Here is a 15,499-nt window from a genome sequence, read left to right as displayed (position 1 = left end):
TAAAATGACAATATATATATATATATATATATATATATATATATATATATATATATATGGCTGAATGCCAATGGTTCAACAGTTTGACCCCAAATATAAAAAACTACTCACTAAGTTAATGAATTTTTGTTGAACAAAATTGTTATCTAATAAAATGACCTCCTCCTCCTCCACTTCTCCTCAAGAAATACTTCTTCTCCTACTTCTACTTGGAAGGGAACACGATTCCGAATCCAACGCTCCCTAGGCGCACGTTAGCCCTGCGCCCTTCGCTTTCCTGCTTACCCTTACACTTACCCTTCGCTCTGTATCTCTCAATCTCTTTCCTCTCTCTCTCTCTCTTCTCGCCTCCTTTCTTACGCGTTGGCACGCTCGCCATGCCTTTGTCCCCCACCGCTTCCTCCTCTCCCCTTAGTAGTTGTTGGAGTAGTAGACTACGAAGACCCCTGAGTCACGTGCCCACCTCACGTGCCGTCTCGCCCCTCTTCTCCCGTCTCCTATTTCCTTCGCCCCTTGTACGCTTCCCAAGCCTCGTCTCTAGGGTTCGGCCTTGTGGGTAGGAAACCCTAAGCGCGCACGCGCCCATGGAGCACCGGCGGCAGCACAGCAACGGCTTCTCCTACTCCAATCTCTTTAATCTTGAGGTAAATTTCACCGGGCGATCAGGTTTTTCTTTTTTAAATTTTGTCTGTGCTTTCTTGCGGCCTCTTCTGCTTGTTTTGGTTCCAAGATGGTTTCTTTGTGGTGAAAGTTGGGGTTTTGGGGTTAGTGGGGGTTAAATTTCTAATGGTTTTGGTTTTCCATGGTGGTCTGTGGATTTTTGTGTTCGTTCCTAGGTTTGTAGTTTTGTCGTCTTGGGTTTTTGTTGGTTCAATTAGCAGTTGTAGTTTCTGATCTTCTTGATCTGCTTTGTTCTTATGATCATGGAGGCAGTTGATTTTCCAGTAATGCAGTTTGTTTTTTCTCTGGGCTTTAACCATGTAGTGAAATTTTAGTTATGATGCTTGTTTTGATTCGTTTCTTCAACTTAGTTACTTCGTAGTCCTCTTCGCTGGCTCTGTAATTGTTATTTAACTTCCCCTGAAAATAGGGCCACTTATAAGCTCCAGCCGCCTATTAAGAGAATAGGTCCTGGTTCGATGTTGTCGTTGATCATGGATTGTTTGTTTGTCAATGCAGCTTGCCGTTTGTGATTCTGATTCTCAATTGATTTTGATGCTTTCAGTTTTTATGCTCTTTTAATTGTTTACTGTGTTTGCTTAGTAGGCTTATTATTTGTATTTAGTTGCTATTAAGGAGCATGTTTAATTCTATATCTTTGCCTTTGCATTCGTTTGCAGTCTTTGGTGAACTTTCAAGTCCCCCAACCAGATGATGCTCACGATGATTATGAAAACAGTAGTCAGGATGAGAGCAGAAGCAGCCAAGGTAGGCTACTGTTTTATCTTTGCTTGGATTTCTTGCACCTTTTTGTTTATCTACTCTTTCTGGGAGAAGTCCATGTTGTTCATTTAAATTTGGACTTTGATATGGATTCACATTGTATCTTCTCTGAAATTATGGCTGCTGTACTGTTAGTATGAGTATTAACATTGTTAGTTTTCCTTTAAGTTCTTTTAAAAGTTAAATTTGATATTCACAACATCCCATGAAATGCTTTTCTATGGCATGTTTTAATTTGAGGCTTATCTTTCAGGTGAGGGAGCAATGCTAGACAGTTGTAATGGATCCATCACCAATAGGTCCTCTGATGTTACTAAGAGGCGGAAGACACATGTAGTTGAGCCTGAGGCTCTTTTGAGCTCTTCCACAAGGAAAGACACTGATAGCAGTGATGAGGGCGATGAAAACTATGGGACTCGGATATCTGAGGATCAGTACCGTTCAATGCTTACTGAGCACATTCAGAAGTATAGAAGGGTGAGGTTCAAGGATTCTTCATCAGGATTGGCTTCTACCAGAACAGCAGTTCCATATCCAAAAAGGACTCATGGTACAAAAGTGAGCAAATTCAGTAATGAGCCTCTAGTTTCTGTTAAGGAGGAGGCCATGTTACATGAGAAGGAAGCCTCACCGGAGTATAATGGAAGAGAGCTTGATGCAGAGTATGTTCGTAGTAGTAGGCTTGCTTCATCTGTTGATTCTGCCTATCTGGATATTGGCGAGGGAATTACATATCGAATTCCTCCGACTTATGATAAGCTTGCCACTCACCTTAAGTTGCCAAGCTTTTTTGATATTCATGTAGAGGAGCATTTCTTGAACGGTTCCTTGGATTTACGGTCTCTCGCAGCGATGGTTGCTGTGGATCAAAGAACTGAGACCCGCAATCGAGGAGGGTTATGTGAACCTCAGTCACAGTATGACTCACTTCAGGCCAGGTTAAAGGCTGTTTCAGCTGCTAGTTCAGACCAAAAGTTCACTCTACAAATTTGTGATATTGGTCTTGATCCGTCCTCAATTCCAGAAGGAGCAGCTGGAAGGATAAGGAGGTCTATTATCTCAGAATCTGGTACCTTGCAGGTTTATTTTGTTAAGGTCTTGGAGAAAGGAGATACATATGAGGTTGGCTGAACTAAACATATCAGGGTTTTGTGTTTATTTTCCCTTTTAATACCAAGGAATGCTTTTATCTTATTCTCTTTCTCTTGATTACAGATTATTGAGCGCAGCTTGCCAAAGAAACAGGTGGTGAAAAAGGATCCTTCTGTAATAGAGAAAGAGGAAATGGAGAAGATGGGGAAAGTTTGGATGAGTATCGCGAGAAGGGATATCCCGAAACATCACAGGATATTTATGAACTTTCATAAGAAGCAGCTAGCAGATGCCAAACGCTGTTCGGAAACCTGTCAAAGAGAGGTATGGAATTTTTTTTCTTCTATTTTTGCTGTTTTCAGTTGATCCTTTCACCCTCCATTTCTTCGGTCAGCAATTGATGCAAATTCTTGTTTTGATGACCTTCCGGTTACGAAATCCAGGTAAAACTGAAAGTGAGCAGGTCATTTAAATTGATGAGGGGAGCTGCAATTCGTACTAGGAAGCTAGCTAGGGACATGCTGATATTTTGGAAAAGAGTAGATAAGGAGCAGGTTTCATCTCTTAACTCGATACATGAGGAGTTTTTCTTCTGCTACATATTTTAATATTGTTCAATGCCTGCAACTTGACTGGGATAACTTACATTGACTTCTGCACTACATCAGTTGATGTCAGTAGAATAATTGTTTGATCCTATTTGAATTGCACAGTTGATTTAGCTATTGCTGTCATTTTCTATTGCTTTTTCGTCCAGTAGTATAAAGGTTACATGATTATACTATGGATGCCTTTAGAATTTAGATGATAAAAGAGAACCATAATGCAGAGGTTTGTAGTTGTTTCCAATTTTCATCCACTGTTGTTTCTTTATTAATAATTTTTCCAATCTTGACTAGGTAAAGAACTTGCTAATTGCAAATTCTGACAGTCAGTCTGTTTCAAGACCTCACATGATTAGTTTCATAATCAATATTTTAATATACTATTGTTTGGAACTAGTTATTTAGAATCAGATCGTGAGGTACACTCCCTACTTTTCAATCTATTAGGAGTGGGCCATTGATTGGCGATGTCGAACTGTATTGTAATTTATAAGCAATAAATAACGTCATGCACACATCCCTCCATCATTCACCTGGGCATACACATGCAAACTCCCCTTATATTATAATTTATTATATTAGGGAAACTTTTTGGTTTTTATTTACTATTATCTGGGTATTCACTTGTCTGTAGGTTATCCAAGTTCTCTATTTGCTTTAATCTTTCGTGTCCGAGAACCATGAAATTCAGTAGCTTGAATCCAAAAGCTTGGATTGGAAGTGTTAGTAAATGTGAATATGTCCTGTTTAATAGTTCTTTTCCTTGTGCACATTCAATTTTTGCACAAGGATAAAGTAGTTGAAAATCGTGACTTCTATTTGGTGGTCCAAATTGGTGTAGTAAATGCAACAATGAGAAGGCAGCATTTGATAAGGAGTTCATTATTTAGTGATTATCACATACCACGAGCTTTTGAATTTTGCTTTGTGATGCTTTTGCAAAACAGAGAAGTGTGATAAAACTAGAAAATTCTGCAGATATCTATCTATCATCTTCCTTGTTTGGTGCAATTTTCAGTTTTTTAGCAGCCATTTTTCTGCTAAAGGTATAAAAAGGCTACTAAGTGAATATTAGAACTCGGGATAGTCAAACTATATACAGTTAGCACAACAGTGAGAAAGCTATTGGGATGACAGAAGTCATGCAAACTTAATCTATTATCTCTTTGTTATTTCTTTTTGTTTAGATTCTAATCCCTTGTCAGTGGGCTCTTAGTTTGACTGATACTGTTTTATGGCATAATTACAGAAAAAATACAGTTTTGATTGGTGAAATCAAGAAACAAAACCTAGAATTATATTCTCTGTCCTGACTCGGTAGGTACAATATATGATTTTAATGATAAACTTTTTCTCACCGGTTATTCTGTCTATTTGCAGGCAGAACTTAGGAAAAAGGAAGAAAGGGATGCAGCTGAAGCTTTGAAGCGGGAGGAAGAGCTTCGCGAAGCAAGAAGACAGCAGCAGAGGCTTAACTTCTTGTTATCACAAACTGAATTGTACAGCCATTTCATGCAGAATAAGCCTACTTCTCAATCTGCGGAAGATATACTCTCAGCAGATGGCGAAGCTAAAGGGCCAGAAGAGGGATCTACCATTGCTGATGTTAAACCAGGGGAAGAGGAAGATCCAGAGGAAGCTAAACTAAGGCGGGAAGCATTGAGGGCAGCTCAACATGCCGTCTCCCAGCAAAAGATGAAAACAAGTGAATTTGATAATGAATGCTTGAAGCTGCGACAAGATGCTGAATCTAGTTTCCCAGCAAATGATTCAGCAATTTCAGGATCTACTAACATAGACCTATTAAATCCGTAAGTTATGCAAACACCAAACTAATAAGTAATAACCACAGGATAAATTCAAATTAAAAAGAAAGCAAGACAATTCTTTTGCAGCAATGAATTATCTTATTTACAGCATGAAGTCATTGACTCCATTTGATATTTTCAGCTCAACAATGCCTGTAACTTCATCTGTTCAAACACCAGAGATGTTTAAAGGAAAATTGAAAGAATATCAGCTGAAGGGTTTGCAGTGGCTAGTGAATTGTTATGAGCAGGTATTTGGGGGATTATATTCTATAGTTTTTCTTTATCTCTTTTTTATAGCTTCTTAATTTCTTTTTCAAATTTCAGGGTTTGAATGGTATCCTTGCTGATGAAATGGGTCTTGGAAAAACTATCCAGGCTATGGCATTCTTGGCCCATTTGGCTGAGGTGGGTTAGTTCACCATGTTGTAAGTTGTTTTGACAAGAAAACTAAATTAGTTACTTTTCTGAGATTCCTTGTTTCACTTGTCTGATCACTTGTTTTCTCTTCTTTTTTCGAAATCAGTATTGCAAATTAGTTCATATGTTAGTTAACTATTCTTGTGACAAAATTGGCACGTCAAGTTTTCAAGGATTTATTTTAGTTGTAAACTTGTAATGAAGTTCCTTACCATAATTTGATTGCCCTTAAATATTTGTTTTAAGCAGGAAAAAAATATATGGGGTCCTTTTCTAGTGGTTGCTCCTTCGTCTGTCCTAAACAATTGGGCTGATGAAGTCAGTCGATTCTGCCCTGAGCTGAAGACTCTTCCTTACTGGGGTGGAACTCAAGAAAGGACAGTTCTTAGGAAAAATATCAATCCCAAGCGTCTCTATAGAAGGTAGACTGTGTAAAGCTTGAAATCTTGTGTTGTTTTGGTGCATCTGTCTAGCCTCAGCTCTTAATTTTTCCTCCATAACTTCTGCTAACTCATTCAATATCAGGGAGTCTCGATTCCACATCCTTATTACTAGCTACCAGTTGCTTGTGACGGATGAAAAGTATTTACGCCGTGTCAAATGGCAATATATGGTATTAGATGAAGCCCAAGCAATAAAAAGTTCAAACAGGTAACTTGACCTGCAATTCTTAATTGCATATGCTATGTAATTATTCATGTTGTTTTATGAATTTGCGACTTTTCACTGTCTTGATTAAGTTTGGTTGAATTATTTCTTCGGGTTTGCAGTTCACAGATTGGTCTTTCTTCTGCTGTAGGTAGTTGAGCTAAAGTTTTACTGTATAAACTTATACATTGTGATTCTTTTGTAGTATTCGCTGGAAGACATTACTTAGCTTTAATTGTAGAAATCGCTTGCTTTTAACCGGGACACCAATACAAAATAACATGGCTGAATTATGGGCGCTTCTTCATTTCATTATGCCCACCTTGTTTGACAGCCATGAACAGTTCAGCGAATGGTTTGCAAAGGGGTACTGCTTCATGAACTAATAACTTTTGCTTGTTTCATTCTTTGAACCTTTTGTTTTATCAGTCTCTTAATTCTTATATTGTGGTTGCTTGTACTAGTATTGAAAGTCATGCTGAACATGGAGGCACACTGAACGAGCATCAGCTAAATAGACTGGTGAGTGACGTTGTAAATTACCAAGATCTTTATACTGATAATACTTCCTGTTAATTAATGTATCACTTCATCATTCCTGGGAAATCACATTCAAAGATATCATTACCCATTACCTGGGAATATTCTCTTGAGAACAATAAATGTACTGAGTTTAATAGTAGAAAGGATTGACACTGTTCATGAAAAGAATCTTTTGATATGCCTGTTCATTTCTGTGAAACTAAGAAATTAAGTGAAGAGTTCCATTTTGAAATATAGAGGTTGACACTGTCCTCTTTTACTTGTCTTTCATTTGGTATTATTATCTAAATAGCACAATTACAGCCGTTAGAGAATGATACTGTTCAATCTTCCATTTTGCACTGCATTTTTTCCAGTTTGCTACTTACCTGTAGATATTGTAATTATTTACTTATCGTTATAATATCATTTTTGCAAAGTTGTACAGAATAGTAGCACTTTCAATTGTTAATTCTTCCTTTCCTTTTTGTCCAACAGCATGCTGTGCTAAAGCCTTTCATGCTACGACGGGTGAAGAAAGATGTGATTTCAGAGATGACTGGGAAGACAGAAGTTACAGTGCACTGTAAATTAAGTTCCCGTCAGCAGGCTTTTTATCAAGCTATAAAGAACAAGATATCTCTTGCCGAGTTGCTTGATGGTAGTCGTGGCCATCTGAATGAGAAAAAGATAGTCAACTTAATGAATATTGTTATCCAATTACGGAAGGTAACCCCGAGAAAAAAAAATTCGTGTTTATCCTACATAATCTTGATTGTATCCACTATGATTTAAAGGTAAAGTGTGAAACATTACAGTGCAAGCAAATTTTTTGGTTCATAGGTTATAGATATGTAGAACAACATATAAGTAAGTTATCATGTGTGCATAACCATTGTGTCTCCTACAATAATTCCAATAATGACATATCTGAACAATGACTACACAAGCAGATGGTTCATGCATCTCCTACAATAATTCAATCGAACAATGACTAAGCAAGCATATGGTTCATACTTAGTAAAGTCCTAACAATTAGTCCCAGATTGCATGTTAAGAATAGCTACATTTGTAGAACATGTCATTGGTTTGAGTAGTTGCAATTTAGATTACAAGATGCTATTCTTTTGAGTTGTTGCTATTTCCATTATAGTAGGAATGTAGGAGCTATATTTGTTATTAGTTCTTATGAAACAAAACTGGACAAGATCTTTTTCCATGACTCGTTCTCAGTTCTTTCATGTACTTTTTTTCCTATCAGACTAATTTTCATCTTTCTAAAATTTTAGGTATGCAACCATCCAGAGTTGTTTGAGCGTAATGAGGGAAGGTCATACTTGTACTTTGCTAATGTGCCAAATTCACTTCTTCCTCCGCCATTTGGGGAGCCGGAAGATGTATACTACGCAGGGGATCAGAATCCTATAACATATAAGGTGCTTTTCTAAATCTACATGTTACATTTGTATACTTTTTGTATTCCATCTGCTTAATAGGTGTCTCTTTCTAGTTTCTCATATGTTCTATTTGACATCCCTTTTTGTTCTCAGCTGCCAAAGCTAATACATCAAGAGATCATCCGTGAGTCAGATTTGCCTTGTTCACTTGTTGGTCATGGTGTTCAACGTGGATCTTTTGAGAGACTTCTTAATGTATTTTCTCCATACAACGTCTATCAGTCTTCATTTGGACAGTCTAGATGTTCAGATGAGTCTCGTCTGACATCTGGAGTGTTTGGGTTTACTCGTTTGGTAGAATTATCCCCTGTGGAGGTTTCCTTTTTGGCAAATTGTTCTTTACTCCAGAGGTTATTATTCTCTGTAATGAGGGGTAGTAGACAGTTCGTTGATGAAATTGTAGACTTATTCCTGGATTCAGAAGATGAGGACCTTCAGTTCAATCACCTGGATAAAGGAAGGGTTCGAGCTGTTAAAAAGATGTTGCTTTTGCCAACAAAAAGTGAGTCTAGCTTCCTGAGAAGCAAGCTTGCAACTGGTCCAGGTGATGCTCCATTTGAGGCATTAGCCATTTCTCATCAGGATAGGTTCCTATCCAACATCAGGCTTCTGCGTGCAATATATGCTTACATTCCACGATCTAGAGCTCCACCAGTAAGTTCTATTTGTTCCATGAGTTTCTTTACTTAAATTTGTTTTTGTGTTGGCATCTTTTTTTTCTGATATTTGACACCTTTGTAGTGCTAATTATTCTACTCTGCCAGATAAATGTTCAGTGCCCTGACCGGAGCTTTTCTTACCAAATGGTTGAGGAGTTGCACCATCCTTGGACTAAAAAGCTGCTTCTGGGACTTTCACGTACATCTGAATTTAATGGCCCACGAAAGCCAGTCGATCCTCATTATCTGATACAGGAGATCCACACAGATTTAGTTACCCCTCAGCCTATTCTTGAGATGCCATATTGGATTTTTGGGTCTTCTCCACCTGTGCGAAGCTTTGATCCTGCTAAAATGCTTACGGTAAGCCTTTAAGTTATTTTTTTGGTCCTCGATAACAGTCAAAAGGATATTTGGTCACACTTCAAATGAACACAATGAGAAACAAAAATCTATGTTCTTCCTCTTTTGGTGCTAAAGGCCATTCTGTTATGCTGTGGACTTCAGAGTAATGCATAAGATGGTGTCACTAGTCACTAGTGACTGTATATTTTTTATTCTCAAGAAGAGACTGATCATGTTGACCAATCTAGATTATCTTTTGTTGTAGGATTCTGGGAAGCTTCAGACATTGGATATACTATTGAAGCGACTTCGTGCTCAGAATCATCGTGTTCTTTTATTTGCACAGATGACAAAAATGCTAAATATTCTTGAGGTACTGTTTGTTCCTTCCAATGTTATAGTCGTGGCATTATCCTTCTTGCTAATTAAAATATCTTTTGATTTTAAGTTCTTGATATCATGAATTGAAGTGATTATAGCTAGAAGAGCAATGTTTTTTCTCTTTCCAGTCAACTGAAATAAAGGATTGAAATAACTAAGATGAGGGAATGATATTTTTCTGTTCTCTTTTTCAATCGGTCATAAGGAAGAGTGCCTAATGTAGTTTGACTTTAAGGCCTGCCACCATGCACCTGGTGTCAGAGTATTTAAGTCAAGAGAACCTCTCTACCAATGAGGTAAGGCTGCTTACATCTCCCCTCACAGTCCCCACATTGGTGGGATGTGGGAGCTTTGTATGTTGGGGCACACTATACCAACTAGTAAATGAACATTCATAAGATTGGCTCTTAGTCTTTGATGAACTAGATCATTATTACTTTCTTTAGGAATCCAAAGTTTATTAACCTTATCTTTGGTTTTTTAGCAGTAGCAGGAAACAAAACTGTCGTCATTGAGATTTTGTTGTCTTAGTTTGAGTTTTATGGCATATGGTTACCTCTATCCAATATTAACCACCTGTACTATTGTCTATCACCAATATATGGTTAAGGATTTACATTTTAAGTATTTTGCAGGACTATATGAATTACAGAAAATACAAGTACTTTAGGCTTGATGGATCATCCACCATCATGGATCGCCGTGACATGGTTAGAGATTTTCAGCGCCGGTAGGCATTTGCTACGTTATTATGTGTATTTCATTTTTCATTATTACATGATAGCCAAAAAGCTTGATGGTGGACCCATTGATTCTCTTAAATCTGATGTCTGACTTATATCTCTTTCTTGCTACAGGAATGATATATTTGTCTTCTTGCTAAGCACCAGAGCAGGAGGACTTGGTATCAATTTGACAGCAGCTGACACTGTTATATTCTATGAAAGTGATTGGAATCCAACACTGGACCTGCAAGCGATGGACAGAGCACACCGTTTAGGACAGACAAAAGAGGTTAGCAAAATTAATATTTCTTTAATTGATGAATGCATGTTTTTTGAGGTTCTAGAAATCTCTGACATTTCTGCAGACATGAACAAATATGAGTTAACCATATTTTGCAATTCATTTGTGGAATCATGTATTTTAGCCCCTTTACTAGCAACTTGAGCAAAAATGTTGCAAGCCTGGTTATGAGATAATTGTATTATCTTTTTATCTCTTCCTGCTTTAAGTGAATATTTACGTACGGGTTATGGCCATATACGAACCATGGCCTGTAACTCTGGCAAATAATTCTATTAAGTTTGTACAAATACAAGATGCAATGAGAAGTTGACAAATTATACGATAATCCACTTTTTTTTTCTGTTGCATTATGTTCGTTAAGTAGCTGTTTTTTGTTTTATACTGATGTGATTTGGACCAAATCGGATCACCTCGAAATACATTGGGCTCAATAGATCGAGTTTAATTATCTTAATTATTATATTTATGTAATTTAGTCAAGTCTTAGTAAGTTATGGTTTCTTAATTTTCTTTAAGAATAAGAATTTTGGCTGTTGCGTTCGAATCCAGAGAAGTTGCGTCCACACATTACATACGTTTGTAAATACAGAGAACGTGATTTGCCTGTTCGAATGTAGGGAAGTCGTGTTCGGACGGGTTGTTCGAACGCTTGCATAAGTTCGCACATACAGAGAACGTAAATTGCCCGTTCGAACTCCCTCGACCCCGTTCGAATGCACCCGACGAGAAAGCTTGTATTAGGCCTAGTTTTTCTAATTATTTGGTGGATAGACTAGCCTCTAAATATATGGAAGGTAGCCTCATTATGAAATTATCGATGAATATTCAGTTAAATTTCTTCTCCTTTAATTTGAATCTTCTCCCTCCTTGCTTAAACACTAGTCGTGTGCCATCTCAACGACGGTTACTTCTAGCCTCTATCGATTTTCGGATCTTCCCTCCTCCTTGGGATACCGACCACTTCTCCCCTTACTTCCTTCACCCAACGATATCTTGTGCAAATCCTACCTATAATCTACGTGCACTCCATCTCCTCCCTCATCACCACCATCTGTTATCTTCGTCTCCACCGTAACTGTACCTATTTTCGCCTTAGTTATAGTCTAAATATACGAAGAGCATAAATACAAAAAACGTAGACCAGAAAGATAAGGAACGAATCCATCTGTTTTCATGATTTTTTAGCTACGAGGGAATATTTGACAAATATTTTTCTCTAACTACGTGGACTGCTTTCCTGTACCCGAACTTGATTAGGTAGCCGAATTCGGGCTATAACATATACTTCTATTCCAACTTGAGTGTTTCACAGTGCAACTGGCATGGAGCGATAGTGTTATGTGAATTAGTCTTTATCTCACTTAAAACCTCAAACTATAGCTTGTAATCATTTTCTAGCTTTTGTCGGCTTGTCTAGCAAGATGCAGGTATCATTTTGCTTGTGTAGGTGCTTATAAGGTAGACATGTTAGTATCAAACAGTTTCATGGTTTGTTCTCTTGTTACTTTGAGTTCATAAGGAACTTGTTAGAGTCTAACTAAGATTAATTTTCATTTGCATATCTGGAAAAATATTTTCATAGCAGATGGATGGATCATTTTCCTATGCAAATTACTTTGATTGTCTATTAGTGTTGTCGAAGGGAAAGAAATAAATTTTGGGTCATGGAATCTAGTTATTGGTAAGCTGGTTGATTTGTCGGCATATGTTGTTGGTGTTATTTATTGTTTATTTCTGAGTATCTGTAAAATAGTTTGTGCTTCTAATCTTTAGGATTAAGTATGTTTTATATCTGTACATTTTGTCCTCTTTTAGTTCTATACTGTAAAAGGCTGTGGAATGACAGGAGAACATTTCACTGACATCTTCTGGAAAAAGTTCTCTCTGGATACTACATTTGAATATCAAATCTGGAAATAAGCTCTTCTACTGTTGATCAATATCAAATCTGGAAATAAGCTCTTCTATTGTTGATCTTTAATTGTATATTTATTAATGCCTATAATATTGCTTATTCTGCTGTATAGGTTACTGTATATAGACTGATTTGCAAGGAGACAGTTGAAGAAAAAATTCTTCAAAGGGCAAGCCAAAAGAATACTGTTCAACAGCTAGTAATGACAGGCAAACATGTTCAGGGTGATCTCTTGAAACCAGAGGATGTTGTGTCTTTACTTCTTGATGATGCCCAATTGGAGCAGAAGTTAAGGGAAAGGGAAATACCGGTGCAGGTGCTTATTATTCACTTTTTTTTGTTTGAAGCGTATCACCTGCTTACGTTCTGTACAAGCAAGTAATGCTATATTTTGCAATTTGATTGACCATCATGGATTTTAGAAAGCATACAGTTTGAAAACATTATATATAAAATTAAATACATCAATTCAATTGGAGGTCTGTCCGCAGATCTTTTATTTAGAAAAGCTACTTGAAGTCTTTTCTTACATAATATCCTAATGCTGACTGACACGATAGATTAGATCCATGAATCTTGTAGTTTATTAATGTTCCCATATCCAATATATGGCATAGGATCAGTAATTTATGTAAATTGCTGAAAGCTTGGTGCTACTAAAGGCTCATCCTACTATTTTTTTTTCTCTTTGGTCAGGCTAAGGATCGGCAAAAGAGAAAACGAGTAACAAAAGGTATAAGAGTTGATGCAGAAGGAGATGTGACACTGGAGGACCTCACAAATCCTAACTCCGAGGCTGCAGTGCAAGAAGATGCAGCTAACAAAAAGGTACTCCTCACAGACCAGATAAATATAACAACGACCAGAAAATAGTTGATTTGGGTAGTTACTGAAATATTTTGAGTTTATTAGCTCATAGGTGGAAAATTAGTGAGAATATTTCCAACATATATAGGGATTTTGCTGCAAATCATTTATTGATATAACATATCTTGTAAGACATGAGTCAACCACATAGTTTTCCTATAAGCTCTTACAATGTGATACTCTTTATTAAGTATTACCTTCAACTACATTTTTTTCTTTTTGGCTAGGAAAAGCTAATTGAAACTTTTGATACAATTTGAGCTTTTTGGATATGTTTGTTATGAAAGTGGTTCTTACTGACAACATTACATGCGATGGAAGAGACTACAGATATTAAATTGTGCACTAGAGTAAGATTAATAGATAACATATGGGCTACTACTATGAAACCAATTCTGATATATAGGCTCTGTCACTATCTAATAGCATAATCATTAATCCATATAGTAGCATCTATAGGACAAGCTGTACAAGTAATCACCCATGACTGTTATCCACTGTAACTATAACATGAGAAGTCCCTAATTTAATCAATTCATGGATGTCATTAATAGGTCAAATGATGCAAAACAATCAATCAAAATACTTGATATGCAAATTGAAATAGGAAAAGAAAAGGCGCCATTTGGTTGAATTCGACATAAGAAACTCATGTACCAAGTTTTATTCACCTTCTTACTTCTTACCTTAAACATATCTTAATTTATTGTTCTAGTTCATTTTAGACAAGGAAATTTACTGTAAGTATCAGATGCTTATCCTGCTACATCCACTAAGTTAGCTGATGCCTACAAGATATTGAAGCAGTCAGTATATCAAGTCTATGCTTCACAGTGAAGGATACAAATCGTAGGATGTCTAGCAATAGAAAGTGATTAATTTTAGTCTGGCCGTAGTTGATCAAACTTTGATGGGGTTAGCACTTGCCCTGGTTGTTAAGCTTCCTGTTGAAAACTAATATGTAGACATTGCTGAAACCTTTATATCATGTGAAAAGTTCACATGTGCATTCCATGATCACATCCTTAATAAGTGTTTATTTTAATTAAGGTAGAATTTGTTCTATAGCCTCATTGAATGATTTTAATTCAGAGAAAATCAAGTTCCGAGAAGAAAGTTTTAAAACCTCAGGGTTCTCAGAAGATGGACAAGATTTCGGATCTTCCTACAGAAACCAATGAAACTAGCCCAATCGGAAGTGAGGAAGATCACATGATCCAAGAGAAGCCTAAAAGAATAAAGAAGTCAACAAAGAGCATTAATGAGGACATTGGACCTCTTCTTGGTTCTGCTGCCAGTATACCTGCGGGAAACTCTGATGAGAATCATCTATCTTTCACTACAGAGCTGTGAGATAGGAAAGGATGCCTAGTGAAATAGTGCTCAAGTGGGAAGTGATTATTCACATGTTGGTCAGGTGTAAGGTCGCCCCAAGAACTAAATACTTTTGAAGAATTCTATGCTTTCAAGCAGTATCTCTATGAGTTCAACTCATTGGCAAAGACCACAACCCTATCTGATGATACCGTTACACTGCCAGTCCGAGCGTCGAAGAATTTCTACTTAGATGGCAATGATTATTCAGAAGCAAGAAATAATCAGTGTTATGTATTGTAGAACAGTCAGCTGCACAGACTCAAAGGTTGAGATGTATATGTTTACAGGTAATAGGTGCTGGAGTAAAATATTTCGGATGTATTTGTACAAGTATGAAAAATGTTAACAATTTTTTGATGAGAAAAGGTGATGATATTTTTCCAGCTTCAGCGGCTGTTGGTATGCACGATAGTAGGGGAAATGCATAGTGAGTTTTTTAATCTTGTTTTACTATCCAAGCTTGAACAGACTGTTTTCTGTAAATCTATATACAGGTGACCTTTTGTTTCAAAACTTCACTACCCATTTTTTTTTTTCTCTTTAATGACAAACACATGGCAGTAAAGAGTATTCGCCTTACATTACATTCATTCACACTTGTTAAAATCTGGCTTGCTCTTTGCTGTTTTGTTGAATTAGTATCGAGATACACACTCATAAACTTGCAACATAGCACTATCCGAGTGTCAGATCTCCCTACTGATGAACAGAAAATTCACTTATCTTCCTTTTGTGAGGGTCGTTGTGGTCCGGTTTTGCTCCATGCCCAGCTGGCTGCTTCCTATCCTGATGGTTGGGGGAAAAAAAGAGTTTTTGACTACTATTTAAAGTCTGCCTCTAATGAACTAATTAGTAATTACTTTTACATGTCTAATATATTTCAAAAGTTAAAATACTAGACTATGTTTTTAAATTACCGTCTCTGTTAGCG

At 37.0% G+C, this 15,499-nt stretch overlaps 1 protein-coding gene across 2 annotated transcripts; it reads left to right on the top strand.

Moving 5' to 3' along the window:
- The first annotated feature begins 236 nt into the window (after positions 1 to 236).
- LOC140777354 (chromatin-remodeling ATPase INO80) lies at positions 237 to 14,958 on the top strand. 2 transcript variants are annotated; one of them, XM_073121402.1, is made up of 22 exons: positions 237 to 644; positions 1,341 to 1,428; positions 1,697 to 2,565; positions 2,659 to 2,859; positions 2,979 to 3,089; positions 4,521 to 4,951; positions 5,091 to 5,199; positions 5,276 to 5,356; positions 5,618 to 5,790; positions 5,894 to 6,019; positions 6,222 to 6,383; positions 6,481 to 6,538; positions 7,037 to 7,267; positions 7,828 to 7,974; positions 8,089 to 8,649; positions 8,760 to 9,017; positions 9,265 to 9,372; positions 10,016 to 10,110; positions 10,238 to 10,394; positions 12,437 to 12,640; positions 13,021 to 13,152; positions 14,323 to 14,958. In XM_073121402.1, exons 1-22 carry the CDS (start codon positions 585 to 587, stop codon positions 14,542 to 14,544), a joined length of 4,584 nt encoding a protein of 1,527 aa, XP_072977503.1. In that variant the 5' UTR covers positions 237 to 584; the 3' UTR covers positions 14,545 to 14,958. The 2 variants fall into 2 exon arrangements, with proteins under 2 accessions (XP_072977503.1, XP_072977502.1); XM_073121401.1 differs by having other exon boundaries at positions 239 to 644; positions 14,284 to 14,958.
- The last annotated feature ends 541 nt before the right edge of the window (positions 14,959 to 15,499 follow it).

The sequence above is a fragment of the Typha angustifolia genome, chromosome 15 (genome assembly GCF_048772165.1).
Source record: "Typha angustifolia cultivar Huaian chromosome 15, ASM4877216v1, whole genome shotgun sequence".
Classification (NCBI taxonomy): Eukaryota; Viridiplantae; Streptophyta; class Magnoliopsida; order Poales; family Typhaceae; genus Typha; species Typha angustifolia.
This window is presented reverse-complemented; position numbering and strand designations above follow the sequence as displayed.

Bases quoted from the DNA above. Each gene is read 5' to 3' on its own strand.
- LOC140777354 (XM_073121401.1), top strand. From the start codon at position 585: ATGGAGCACCGGCGGCAGCACAGCAACGGCTTCTCCTACTCCAATCTC. The intron at 6,384-6,480 runs GTACTGCTTCAT...TGCTTGTACTAG, and splicing joins AGCGAATGGTTTGCAAAGGG to TATTGAAAGTCATGCTGAAC. The intron at 10,111-10,237 runs GTAGGCATTTGC...TTCTTGCTACAG, and splicing joins GTTAGAGATTTTCAGCGCCG to GAATGATATATTTGTCTTCT.